Here is a 14,907-nt window from a genome sequence, read left to right on the forward strand (position 1 = left end):
TTACAAGTCATCCCACTGACCGCATAGAAGCAACACATTTGGTTTACTCTCAGGTGCTTGCACTGGTACAAAAATGATCTTTCACCCAAAGGAGAGGAAGCAGGCAAAGAGGCCACAGTGACACTACAGCATTATACAATAACTGACAGGTATCCAAACATTCCTTTTGGATTGGAAACTGGAGAGTAACTGTACAAACCACCTCCTGCCATAGTGTCTTCAGCATTCAAACACAATACATACAACCCCAGAAAAGGTTCTTGCATTTTTTGTTTAAAGCACCATAAAAATACCGAAAATATTTCCCCTCAGATGTTATAAGGCTTTGCTGTCATGAACTGGTTGGATCAAATCTCTTCACCTTTTTTTATAATCTAAACATGATATCATGGGCCTGATTCTCATTTATCCTAAGGCCCCTTTCTGCAGCCAGAGATGTGAATAATAATATTCTCTAGTGAATTATATTAAGTCTTTCTGTCTACCTGTTAGAACCTCCTGCATCTCCTGAACAGGGCCGACTCCAGCTTTTTTGCCACCCCAAACAGCGATGGGAAAAAAAAGAAAAGATAAAGCATTTAGGCGGCATCTCTACCACGCCGCTTCATTCTTCAGCGGCAATTCGGCAGCAGGTCCTTCGCTCCGAGAGGGACTGAGGGACCTGCTGCCGAATTACCGCCGAAGACCTGGACGTGCCTCCCCTTTCCATTGGCCACCCCAAGCACCTGCTTCGTTTGCTGGTGCCTGGAGCCGGCCCTGCTCCTGAAGGTCTCACTCCTTCTCCCTTCAGCTTTTATTACACCAGAATAAAAAAATGTAGAACAAAAAACAAAATATAATAGGAAAAAAGTCTAAGCAATTAAGCAAATGAGTACCATTTCCAGCAAGCTCTGGAATACAGAAATGAAAAGGTTGCTTTGTGAGACTATGGACTCTAGAGAACAGACATATAAATGCAGACATATGCAAGTCACACTCTATTCAGACAAGAGATCATTTTAATGACCCTTACAATGTAATATGCATACATCATTTCTATTTGACATAGCAGGCTAATTGTAATATTTTATAGGCAAGTTTCTTTTTGAGGTCTTTAACTTTATTAATAGAGTTTCAAAATATTGGAACTGCTAATGGTATGGAAAATACAATATTGTTACCTTTTTTCTTAAGTATGCTGTGACCATTCAGAAAGGTTCTGTTTGTACTATGAAAAGAGCATTTACTAGTGAATGGAGCCTTTCTCCTCATGAAAGAGATGGTAGCAACAGGCTTAGGAATAAATTGCTGCCTTTGAAAAGCACTTATCAGATGACATCTGTCACCCATGCCCATCCAATAATGTATTATTCCAAGAGAGAATATGGTGACTCTGGAAGACGTGAACAGCTCAAAGAAAAAAAACAACAGAGAAGACCGGGGGGCCACACAAAGACTAAGGAGTTAACAAAGGAAGTCAGTGACAGAAACAGATAGAATTTGATGTTTTCACCTCACAGTAAATGCAAGAATATCTCATAGACTTTAAGGTCAGAAGGGACCATTATGATCATCTAGTCTGACCTCCTGCACAATGCAGGCCACAGAATCTCACCCACCCACTCCTGTAGCAAACCCCTAACCTATGTCTGAGCTATTTAAGTCCTCAAATCGTGGTTTAAATAAAGACCTCAAGGTGCAGCGAATCCTCCAGCAAGTGACCCGTGCCCCACGCTGCAGAGGAAGGCAAAACACCTCCAGGGCCTCTGGCCAATCTGCCCTGGAGGAAAATTCCTTCCCGACCCCAAATATGGCGATCAGTTAAACCCTGAGCATGTGGGCAAGACTCACCACCCAGCACCCAGGAAAGAATTCTCTGTAGTAACTCAGATCCCACCCCATCTAACATCCCGTTACAGACCATTGGGCATATTTACCTGCTAATAATCAAAGATCAATTAATTGCCAAAATTAGGCTATCGCATCATACCATCCCCTTCATAAACTTATCAAGCTTAGTCTTGAAGCCAGATATGTCTTTTGCCCCCACTACTTCCCCTTGAAATGCTGTTCCAGAACTTCACTCCTCTAATGGTTAGAAACCTTCGTTTAATTTCAAGTCTAAACTTTCAAATGTCCAGTTTATATCCATTTGTTCTTGTGTCCACATTGGTACTAAGCTTAAATAATTCCTCTCCCTCCCTGATATTTATCCCTCTGATATATTTATAAAGAGCAATCATATCTCCCCTCAGCCTTCTTTTGGTTAGGCTAAACAAGCCAAGCTCTTTGAGTCTCCTTTCATAAGACAGGTTTTCCATTCCTCGGATCATCATAGTAGCTTTTCTCTGTAACTGTTCCAGTTTGAATTCATCCTACTTAAACATGGGAAACCAGAACTGCACACAGTATTCCAGATGAGGTCTCACCAGTGCCTTGTATAACGGTAGTAACACCTTCTTATCTTTACTGGAAATACCTCGCCTGATGCATCCCAAGACCGCATTAGCTTTTTTAACGCCCATATCTCATTGGCGGCTCATAGTCATCCTGTGATCAACCAATACTCCGAGGTCCTTCTCCTCCTCTGTTACTTCCAATTGATGTGTCCCCAATTTATAACCAAAATTCTTGTTATTAATCCCTAAATGCATGACCTTGCACTTTTCACTATTAAATTTCATCCTATTACTATTACTTCAGTTTACAAGATCATCCATATCTTCCTGTATGATATCCTGGTCTTCTCTGTATTAGCAATACCTCCCAGCTTTGTGTTATCCGCAAACTTTATTAGCACATTCCCACTTTTTGTGCCAAGGTCAGTAATAAAAAGATTAAATAAGATTGGTCTCAAAACTGATCCCTGAGGAACTCCACTAGTAACCTCCTTCCAGCCTGACAGTTCACCTTTCAGTATGACCTGTTGTAGTCTCCCCTTTAACCAATTCCTTATCTACCTTTCAATTTTCATATTGATCCCCATCTTTTCCAATTTAGCTAATAATTCCCCATGTGGAACTGTATCAAATGCCTTACTGAAATAGAGGTAAATTAGATCCACTGTGTTTCTTTTGTATAAAAAAATCTGTTACCTTCTCAAAGAAGGAGATCAGGTTGGTTTGGCACGATCTACCTTTTGTAAAACCATGTTGTATTTTGTCCCAATTACCATTGACCTCAATGTCCTTAACTACTTTCTCCTTCAAATTTTTTTCCAAGACGTTGCATACTACAGATGTCAAACTGACAGGCCTATAGTTACTCGGATCACTTTTTTTTTCCTTTCTTAAAAATAGGAACCATGTTAGCAATTCTCCAGTCGTACGGTACAACCCCTGAGTTTACTGATTCATTAAAAATTCTTGCTAATGGGCTTGCAGTTTCATGTGCCAGTTCCTTTAATATTCTTGGATGAAGATTATCTGGGCCCCGCGATTTAGTCCCATTAAGCTGTTTGAGTTTGGCTTCTACCTCGGATGTGGTAATATCTATCTCCATATCCTCACTCCCATTTGTCTTCCTACTATTATCCCTAAGCTCCTCATTAGCCTCATTAAAGTCTGAGGCAAAGTATTTGTTTAAATATTGGGCCATGCCTAGATTATCCTTAACCTCCACTCCATCCTCAGTGTTTAGCAATCCCACTTCTTTCTTTGTTTTCTTCTTATTTATATGGCTATAGAACCTTTACTATTGGTTTTAATTCCCTTTGCAAGGTCCAACTCTACATGGCTTTTGGCCTTTCTCACTTTATCCCTACATGTTCTGACCTCAATAAGGTAGCTTTCCTTGCTAATCCCTCCCATTTTCCACTCCTTGTAGGTTTTCTGCTTTTTCTTAATCACCTCTCTGAGATGCTTGCTCATCCAGCTTGGTCTACAACTCCTGCCTATGAATTTTTTCCCGTTTCTTGGGATGCAGGCTTCTGATAGTTTCTGCAACTTTGACTTGAAGTAATTCCAGGCCTCGTCCACCTTTAGATCCACAAGTTCTTCAGTCCAATCCACTTCCCTAACTAATTTCCTTAGTTCTTTAAAGTTAGCCCTTTTAAAATAAAAAACCCTAGTCCCAGATCTATTTTTGTTTATCCTTCCATTTAGTCTGAACTGGATTAGCTCATGATCGCTCGAACCAAGGTTGTCCCCTACAACCATTTCTTCTATCAGGTCCTCACTACTCACCAAAACCAAATCTAAAATGGCATCCCCTCTTGTTGGTTTTTCAACTACTTGGTGAAGGAATCCATCAGCTATCGCATCCAGGAAAATCTGAGCCCTATTATTATTACTAGCACTTGTCCTCCAGTCTATATCTGGGAAGTTAAAGTCTCCCATGATCACACAATTCCCATTAGTGTTTACTTCATTAAAAACATTAAAGAGGTCTCTATCCATATCCAAATCGGATCCCGGCGGTCTGTAGCACACCCAAGCACTATCCCAGGGGAGGCTCTAGTAGCTTTCTTTCCCAATGTGATTTTTGCCCAGACAGACTCCATCTTATCCATTCCATCACTTCTTATTTCTTTACAGTCTACCTCATCATTGATATACAATGTTACTCCACCACCTTTGTCTTTATTTCTGTCTTTCCTAAACAGCACATAGCCTTCAATACTTGTACTCCAGTCATGACTACTATTCCACCATGTTTCTGTTATCCCTATAATATCTGGTTTCACTTCCTGCACCAGTAGCTCTAGTTCCTCCATTTTGTTACCTAGGCTTTAGTGCACAAACATCTTAATTTTTGCCATTTGGCTTCACTCATATTCTTTACCCGATTAGGCACAGACATTCTACTGCCAGTATCACCTATTAGACTGGTATCTTCACAACCCTTCCTCCTTGCATCCATTCTCATACCCACGGCTGTATCCTTTCTTACTTTGTTTTCTTCCTTCTCAATGTTAAATTCCGGCGTGGAGATTACCTGGACATCTCCCAACCATCTCCCCCAAATTCCTAGTTTAAAGCTCTTTTAATCAGTTTTGCCAGCTTCCATCCTAGAAGTCTATTTCCCTCCTTACTCAGGTGAAGTCCATCCTGAGAGAACAGTCCTCTGTCCATGAATGCTTCCCAGTGGCCATACATCCCAAAGCCCTCCTTATAGCACCGCTGCCTAAGCCATCTGTTGATCGCCATAATCTTGTCACACCTTTGTTGCCCTTCTCTAGGAACAGGCAGAATCCCACTGAAGATCACCTGAGCCTCGATTTCCTTAAGCATCTTCCCCAGCCTGGCATAGTCTCCCTTGATACGGTCCAGCAAGAATCGAGCCATATCATTTGTTCCCACATGAAGGACAATCAGCGGATTCTTTCTCGCTCCTGTTAGGATCCTTTTCAGCCTCAGGTCCACATCCCGTATCTTAGCACCCGGCAGACAGCACACCCTTCTGTTCTCTGGATCAGCTCTAGTTACAGGCCTGTCTATTCTTCTCAGTAAGGAGTCCCCAATCACTTAGACCTGCCTTTTCCTGGTGATGGTGTGATTCTCTGGTCTATCCCCTGCTCCCTCTGACTGCAAGTCCTCTCGATTTCTATTGTCCCTTGTAATTCTCCGCAATCCATCCTGTATCCTCCTGGGGCTCATATTTGGTGTTGTTATCTCCATTGACTCTTCCCCTCTTCCTATAGGACTAGCTGCTCTTCTCTTCTTCCTTGCCCTCTCACCTTCAGCGACCACCTGCTGTGCCCCTTCTTCATTTTCCAACTCCGCAAACCTGTTCCTGAGCTCTATTTCTCCTTCACTTCTCCATCTTTTCCTCTGCCTCGTTCTCTTAGTCACATGCTTCCACTGTCCACTTTCCTCACCCAGCAATCTCCCCTCAGAGTTCTTTGGTCCTGCTTCCATCTGCAAGTCTGAGCTTTTTCCTTCAGTCTCCTCATGTCTTTGCTCCATCATCTGCTCGAACCCCCTTCTAAACTCCACCAGAGTTTCCACCTGCATCTCCAATCCTCGGATCTTTTCTTCCATCAGCTCTATCAGGCGACACTTCATGAAAACTAAACTCTTTTCAGATACCCCCTCCAGGATCATGTACATGCCGCAGCTTCCACATCCAGTCATCTTCATTGTGTCTTCCACTGCTGCCTCTGTATCGGTCATGGCCTTCCCACCTAAAATCTATTAGTCCGGGAAACACAAACCAAACCACCAACACCCACAGCAAAACAAACCCCCAACAGGCACCAAAACACCGGCAGAACAGCACCTCCTCCCTTCACTAGCCTGTCTATTCCTCTGCCTAGCTCTCTTAGTCTCCCCCGCAAACTCCCCTTGCAAACTCCCATTGAAACTCCCCTGTTTACAGTTCTGTTTGCTGGCTCCTGTGCCGCTGCAGCTGTCTATGCCGCTGCCTGACTGGCTGGCCGGCTACCTTCAATTGGTGCTAAGAGGAGGTCAAGGCACAACAGCCAAAACTTGAAAAAGGTAACAGTCTGGTCACTGAAATGCAGACATAGAACTTGATATGCAGAACAAACACAAATGGCACATGGTTTAGGGTCTGATTGTCCACCCTAGCTCACATTAAGTAATACCTTACTCCTACTGAAACCAATGGACTTTGTGCAGGGCCCACAACTGATGAGGCTGTAGAAGAAAAGAAGAAGAAAAGCAGCGTGCCCTTGGCATAGGCCAAGATACCATACAATGGATACAAGCTAACTGAGAGAACATCTCAACATGATATAGGTCCCAGACTCAGCAAAGTACTTAAGCACATCCTTCACTTTAAGTATGAGCCTACATCCCATTGAAGTCAATGAGTTTGCTCGATGAGTCCTGTCACAACCTGGCCTAGTCCCCCTTTGCAAGGACTGGTTTGTGTGGACACAACCACTGGATCTCACATGCTACTAAGCCACCTGAGCCTGGGAAGAGCTGGGTCACTGTTCACACCTCTAGGTCCCTCCCAGGGGCAGAATTCCTGGCTGCTCCCCTTCCTTGGGATGTGGGGTCCCACAGCCTGTCTGCCTTAGACCCTGAAGCCAACACTTCAGCCCTCTTGCGCCCCCTGCCTCCACATTTGCTTATACATTCCCCCTCAGAGATCCACCTTCCTGTGGGCATTTTGAGGGTCTCATTTAACCCCTTCAGGAAAAATGTGGCAGGCAAGTATGGAATACAGGCTTAGCAAAAGAATTTCTTAACCACAGCCACTTTACTCATAAGAAATCACTAGAGAATTACAACTCTTTGCAAAATAACGAAAGTCCTGAGATCTGGTTCTCACTCCTTCTGTGAGCCTGAGATCTGGTCAGCGTTTCAGGCAAGGCAGAGTCCCCCCCCCTGCCTTTTCTCTCTTTCCAACCTTGTTTTCTGGCACATGGTGATGGTCGGTCTCCCTGATCAGAGAAGCCCACCCTTGAATACAGTCTCTGTCCCTATTTGGCCCATGTACTCCAGATGGGAAATTCTAGACCCTTCCCGCAGCTTGGCTTATGTGCAGAGAGTCCATTGTCCCAAGAAGATGGTCTAGTAGTTGACAGATAATCAAAGGTTGATTGCTCTGTGCTAATTTCACTATCACACTCATTCAACCAGGTGTCAAGCCCCTTTCCTGGGTAAGGTGTCTGTCTCATATATATCACAATAACCCTGCCCTGGGCAAGGTATACATGTGTTCAGTCTGTAATACAAACTGGATGCTCTAATCCAAAGTGGGGGTTACACTATGAAATGAAGGTCACAATGAAGGTTACAATCCAAGATGGAGGCTGCAATACATAATTCACAATTTGATACAGATATAGCTTACTCCGTCACAAGCCCACTGAATTATGGTGTGTTTTGTTTACCTCTGTCCTTTTTACTTCAAGTCAATGGGACTTCAGTACATGCATAAGTGCTTTCCTGAACTGAAGGCATAAATCACCAAGGGCCTGATTCTGCTGCCCTTCCTCACACTGAATAGTAACTTACTTTATGAGGAGACCTACTAGTTTCAGTGACTACAGCAATCTAATTGAGTGCCACTATACTGCATGACATGTGGCAGCATCTTAAATCTATCTGTAAAATAAAGTTGGTGCAGAACTTAGCCACTTGCTTGTTACAGGAGCATCTACCTAGCAGCACATGACACTAGTGCTTTTGGATGTGTGCTGGCTACCTATTGGCAACTAGGTAAAATTTAAGCTGCTGGTTGGTTTTAACCTATCACATATGTTCGTATTGGCCTGGGACCTATGTATCTTAAAGACTACCTCTCTCCTTATGCCCTGCTGCCAGACTCGAGATCAGGAGGGACTCCAGAGTTGATGCCCCATTTGTACAAGAGAGGAGGGGTACCTGGAAGGCCATTCTCTGTGATGACCCTGTGGTTTTGGGACTCATTTGTTTGAAATTGTCCTAGTTTATCAACATTCAAGGCATACTGCAAGGCCCATACATTTGCCCTGTCTGAAAGAGTTTGGAAGTATATTAGAAGAAGATTGTAAAGATCTTAAATATATTTTCAGCTTCTGAGTTATGATATATACTAATTATTGGATGAGAGGGTTACTGGAGTTGTCTATTTTAAAACTGCATTTTTAAAACGTGCTTGGAGTGCCAAGAACAAGCACTCCTTTTTATGAGAGTAGTGAATAAATCCAAACAAATAAATACTCAATGTGAGCAAGGGGGACAGAATCAGCCACTAAATCATGTGCCACTTGTGGTTATTCTGCATGTCAAGTCCCATTCCTTCATTTCAGAGACCAGATTATTATCTTTTTCATGTTTTGCCTGGTTGTGCCTCTCCATGCCCTCAACACCAATTTAAGAGGTGTTCTCGCCTCACAGTAATTGCAAGAAAATCAAATTCCAACTGTTTCTGCCAAAGGAAGGAAATGAAATGAGCAAAGTCCACCAGTTATGTATCACTTGCATGCTATCAATGGCTTTTCTAAGGAAACTTGTGCTCAGGAGAATTGCATGAAGCAAATAATCTACCTTCTTGGTGAGAAATTTGCATGGAATGTGGGTCATGCCAGCTGGTAACCAGTTGGTTAAAATAAAAAACACAAAAGCTAAACTTGACAGCTGTGGATCAATATCTCTGGATTAGTTTACAGAAATCCAGATCAATTCAGTTGGAAAAACATGTCAGTGGACAACAAGACAAGAATTTATTACAAGGGCATTAAACTAAAGATGCTATAAACCCATATTACTTTTTTTGCCAGAAGAGGGCAAAGATCTCAAAGCTGCTCAAAGGTATATATTCCTAGGAGCTCTAGGCATAGTCGAATATCTCTGATGCCTTTTAGAATCAAGAGGTCTGCTTGAGAAAATCCACAGGGAAGCTTAATCAACTTCACTTTAGCAGAGAAACAGTTCTGTTTACTTGGTAGACATATCCCTGGTATTTTTTATTTTGTGGGGAGAAGAGGGAATTAAAACTATGGGAAAAGATGCTGACACAGGTCCGATGTCTTATTGAGGTAGGTCAGCAAGAAGATCAGTAAAATATTCCTTTAATATATTTTCTTGAACTACAGAATGCTCTGGTTCCAACTGCATTACTCATTTACACTTGTAAAAGACTTGTCTAATATTATTAACAGTAACATTTCCCATAAGCTCATTCAGAGCTGTGGAAAGAACTGTGATTACGGATATCTGGTTTCCTGTAAGCCCTAGTACTGTTTGTCTATTTTCAGTTCGGCTCTGCTTTATTTCCTTCTTGCTACCACCAGTCTGGAATCCCACATTTGAGGGAAAAACACAGAATAATAGAATTAATACTAAGGAACATAGCGGGGGGAAAAACTAAGTCTAGATTTTTCAGGAGGCAACCAATTCTATTCTATTCTATACGGTTATTCTTCCTGCCATTTTAATATGGTTGAGATAATAAAGAGAAGCTAAATACAGAATATGGACCTTCTTGGCTTATATTAGATGATTACAGTGGAGATTTGAAGTTTTCTGGCTAATGCAAATTTATTAACTTAGATATTTACTACAATAGTCCAGGCAGCAAAACCTCCTCAGAGGATTATGTAATAAAGATGGAATGAGAATGGCTATACGTGATGTAAATATTATAGTCAACTCACAAAAAACTTCTGAGAAATACATTATTGAGGGTGCTATTGGGGGAAAAAAAGAACATTTGGGCTTCTAATGAACCCCTCAGAACATCCCAAAGGAAATGAATGAGCTATGATATCATTTTGTTTACCTCTGTCTGGTAGGCATCGTATAAGAATCCTATTCCACTTGAATAAAACTGACACCTTCTAGTGTACAAAGGTCTAGGGTCCTGCAAGGAGAAAAAATATTCATGAAAGTATTTAATCCGGAATAACTGTGCAGTCATAATACCATCCCCCACTGCCAAAGGAACATGTTGGGTGACCAGTTAAGTGCACTGCAGTGCTGTCTGCTTTCCAATCTGTATCTGCTCAGAAATCAGTTGCAAAGGGTTACATTTCCCTTGCCCTCTCTACCTCTAGGCTGTGCACAGATAATTTATTTTTCTCTGACCCAATGGCCTCCTTTGACAGACCAGCATCTCAATCATTTAATACCTTTTTTTCCTCCCTACTACTTTCTTCCACATAGAGGTCAGATGAATAACATACTCTTCTGAGAATGGTACAGCCATTATTTCCCGACGCATAAAATCTAATACAATTAATCTTAGAATTAAAGAAAAGTATTTGGTAATTTATTTTAAAATATAATGCCTTACTTTTAAAGATTTTAAGAGTCTTTTTGCCACAGAGAGAACACAGAAAATAAAATAGGATCTTTAAATATACCACTCAATTTTTCATACAATAGGGCCCCAGGGCACTAACTCTTCTCGTAAACTAGCTAACTAAATAAATTGAAGAAAAGACAATAATGAAATGAAGGAGAAAATCTAGAGCTGAGCTCATAATTCATAATGAATCAATATTTGCCTCTTTTTCTGTTCATGAATAGCTGCAAAAAGATTATGATTTTCTCAAATATATTCACTACTCAAATTTACTTCATTTTCTTGATGCAAAAATCTACTCAGTGATAACACAAAGGGAAAGTCTGACGGGAGTATCTACTGGCTGGCAGGGAGGGGCATGCTTCAAGCAGCAGCCAGTTAGTAAATGACCACTTGAAGGCTACTGATGTTTGCCTCTGCTAAATTCAGGACTCTGAGTGGGATCCACAAAAGTACTAGGCACCTAAATCCCATTTTTAGGCACCACTGCAATCCACAAAACACCTGTTCAGCTGCCGTCTAACCCTGTGGGTGCCTCAAGTCACTCAGTACCTACAATAAAAGTTCCCTAGTGCCTATATTTCTGCCTCTGAGTATGTAATCTGCTTTCTCCCTTGAGGTGTCCAGGCACCCATCTCCTGCCTCTGACCCAGAGCGGTGCACGAATTGGGGAAGATAGGTGTTTGGCCACCTAAATAGCACGTGGGGCCCACTTCAGTAGGTATGCTCAGAGGCTGCCTATCAGACTGGGCCCCTTGGTGAGCTCACACAAAATAACTCAGAGAACGACGACTTCCCTTATAACCTTTAGCCCAATTGTTAGGGTACTCGTGGGGATGTGGGAGAGCCCCAATTCAAGCCCCCCCCACTCCACCTGAGGAGGAGAAAGGAGTTGAACAGGGATCTGTTACCCCTCAGGTGAGTGCCCAAACTAGTGGGATATAGAGTCATTCAAACATTATCTCTGGCCCAATTAATATTTAATTATTCAATTATATAATTGCAGTGGAACAGCTTCAACAGGAAAGATTGAGGAAGCCCCACATCTGACTATCCCATAGCCTAGTGGTTAGATCATTCACCTGTGAGCTGGCTGATTTCTGTTCAAATCCCATCTTCTATTCATCAGGCAGAAGCGGAACTTGAGCCAGGGATCTCCTACATCCCAGATGAGTACCTTAACCACCAGGCTAAAGGTGATCAGAGAGGCCTTCCTGGTTTGTGTAGTATTAGCCAGACTTTGAGCACACCTACTGGATTGGGCCCTGCACATGACTTAGGCAGCTGAATGCCTGTCTTCCCCTGGAGCGGGAATCACAAACAGAGATAGGTTCCTCCCTCCAGCCTGGACTGAGGTTCCGAACTCCAAGAGGGGCGTTCGCTGTTCAGGACACACCCCTCTTGTTGACATCTTTCATTGGATAGTTTAGGCAGCTCCTGCCTAGAGTGCTGTTTTGCAGATCCCATTCTAAGGCTCCTCTCTCCCCCCAATCATTGTATGGGGAGCCACAATGCAAAACTCAGGCTTTGTGGATCACAGTTGTTCCTGTGAATTTTCTAGGCACCTAAAAGCTAGAGCTAAGCATTGTGACAATGAGCGTCATAATCCCGAAGTCCCTTTTGTGGATTGTGTGTGTGCAGGGGAGGGATTTAATGACTGCACAGATCTCTCTCACCAGTTGTATTTCACAAAGCAAAGCAGAGTGTGGGAGGAGTGGATCTGAATGAAGCTGGCACTCACAAAAAATTCCATTTTGCCATGCAGGTTTTTTAATATCTTGCTGAAGCCTAGTCCAGCAACTGAAGAGCTCTGAGACAGCTCTATCACAGAGTGTCAGTGAGACTACGGCAAGGAAAGGGGTGGGAACACCATTATCTACCAAAACCCTCTTTTCCTGCAAATTTACAGGCAAAGGACTAGTAACCCATTAGAAGAAACTCAACCCTCCCTCACCTGTCCTTTACTGTGTCAGCTTTGGTTTCAAAACCTGTTGAAACCAGGTGTAAACTGGCAGCTGAAGCTAGGGCTGTGCTAGTTAAGATCTGCTCTCAATATTTTATAATGAACTGCATAAATCTGTAAAACCCAACAAGGCAATCAGAGAAAATGCAGAGTCCTGCAGGAACGAGACAGGTAGATTAATACAGCTCATTCATCATGTTACTTGCTTTGACCTTCTGATTACCCTGGCAAGCTAAAGTAATAGCTTGAAGACAACTGCCTAAGGATTGGGTGAAGCTTAACGTTGCATCCAATAATATTTGTTTATACCACACAAGTAGAGAATGAATTGCTTCAATAACTCCTATTCTTTGGAAGAACAGGAAATACCAGAGTGGTGGAAATAACATGTCATTTCTAGAAATTGTAAAACTGGAAGGATGTTATTTTTCTACTCTGGGAAAATATTAGGTTTTAGCAGTAAGTTCTTTCACTGCTTGGGGGGGAGGGAGAGGGAGAGAGGAGTAGTGAGCAGAGCTGAAAAGGAGCACAACACCAAGAGAAATGACGCTTGCTCCCAATATAGACATCGGTAACTTAATTAAAAATTGCCATTCGTTATGTCCACAGCAGAAGCAAGCTTCATATGTGACAATGGAAGGGCTGGAGCTAACCTTTCTTTGTGCTAATATCCTGCACTGTCAGAAGAGATACTCAGTGCTAATGTTGTCAAACACAGCTGATCTTACATATTTTTAGAGGAAGTGAGAGAATTCCCCCTTTTCCACCACCAAACATAGGAAGAGGCCTTCGACTCTACTCTCCCAGCTCACATGATGTTCCTACCCTTTACGTCTCCTTCCTACTTAATAACAAACTTTGCTTATCTCCTCCTTACTGCTTTGGCCACTGAGGGGGCACTTGATGTGTCCACACTGCTTGGCTGTCCCGGTGAGGAACAGAACAGGGGTGATGAACCAAACTGTTCAAAATAATCATTGTTTTACTGGAATGTTGTGTGGAGAAAATGATCAGGCCTTTGACTTGTAGTGGCCACTGTAAGTACAATTAATTCATTTGGTGCAACAGCATAGTAACCCCATACATTTTTGCATGCAGCTACTTTTGAAAATGAAGTCATCTGAATATAGAGGGCAAATTTTCTGATCACAATCAATGCCTCTCAATGTATGTGTGTGTACATTAGCCTAAATTTAGTTGCCAGACTACATTTTTATGTGGGTGAAGGGTTCAGATTTAACAGATCAATGACCCACAAAGATACTAAAGATTAATTAACATTTAGTTTATTCAGATATCCAAATAAATCAATAAATCAGGGATACAGTCATCAAGGTTGATTGTGCAGTATATTAAGGCTGCTGAAAAGTAGAATAAATAAGTACCATGATTTGACTTTTTTTTTTTTTTTAATAAACTTGCTCATATACAATGCAGTCTGCCTGAAGATTAAGAGCACACAGAATATAATCACAGAGACATTAAAAAGTGTTTAAAAATTATCCTACAATATGTCATACTTTATTAACGCTTATATGATTTTATTGCTCCATGTAATGACAAAGGAAAATGAACCATGTTTCAAAGCTGTGAAAGTATTCCTACTGGACTGCTCATAAAATGATGTCTGATTTTTTTATATTGCTATCTGCAGACTGCATATGCATATGAGAGAACTACCAATCCTTGACACTAATACGTATAGCAACACTTTCCGAAATACAGTAGGTCTACTCCAGGGGTCAGCAACGTTTGGCATGCGGCTCGCCAGGGTAAGCACCCTAGTGGGCCAGGCCAGTTTATTTACCTGCTGACGCGGCAGGTTTGGCCGATTGCAGCCCCCACTGGCCGCGGTTTGCCGTCCCGGGCCAATGGGGGCGGCAGGAAGCAGCACGGGCGAGCAATGTCCTGGCCTTTGCTTCTTGCTGCCCCCATTGGCCCGGGACGGTAAACTGTGCCCAGTGGGGGCCACGATTGGCCGAACCTGCCGCGTCAGCAGGTAAATAAACTGGCCCGGCCCGCTAGGGTGCTTACCCTGGAGAGCCGCGTGTCAAACGTTGCCGATCCCGGTCTACTCTTATACTCTATTAATATGTATTATTTTAACCTATTAACATTAACTTTAACATTTCACACCAAGAATATACTTTTGTTACATGTCCAAATAGTACTGAAGATAAATTAAAGAGGTTCTATTAAAAACAGACTGATGTCATTTTTAGTGTGTGCACATTACACGCACACAGTAAAAATGCCATTGA

General features: G+C 42.3%; 1 protein-coding gene across 3 annotated transcripts in view; it reads right to left on the minus strand.

Moving 5' to 3' along the window:
- TMEM255B (transmembrane protein 255B) overlaps positions 1 to 14,907 on the minus strand; it is a 120,420-nt gene that overhangs the window by 29,245 nt on the left and 76,268 nt on the right. For all 3 annotated transcript variants that reach the window (XR_004644032.1, XM_034758109.1, XM_034758108.1), the window contains exon 5: positions 10,159 to 10,239. Coding sequence is in view for 2 of the 3 variants with exons in the window: in XM_034758109.1 (XP_034614000.1) it covers positions 10,159 to 10,239 (81 nt within the window). In the remaining variant the exon portion in view is untranslated. The remainder of the gene's footprint in view (positions 1 to 10,158; positions 10,240 to 14,907) is intronic.

The sequence above is a fragment of the Trachemys scripta genome, chromosome 1, assembly GCF_013100865.1.
Source record: "Trachemys scripta elegans isolate TJP31775 chromosome 1, CAS_Tse_1.0, whole genome shotgun sequence".
NCBI lineage: Eukaryota > Metazoa > Chordata > Testudines > Emydidae > Trachemys > Trachemys scripta.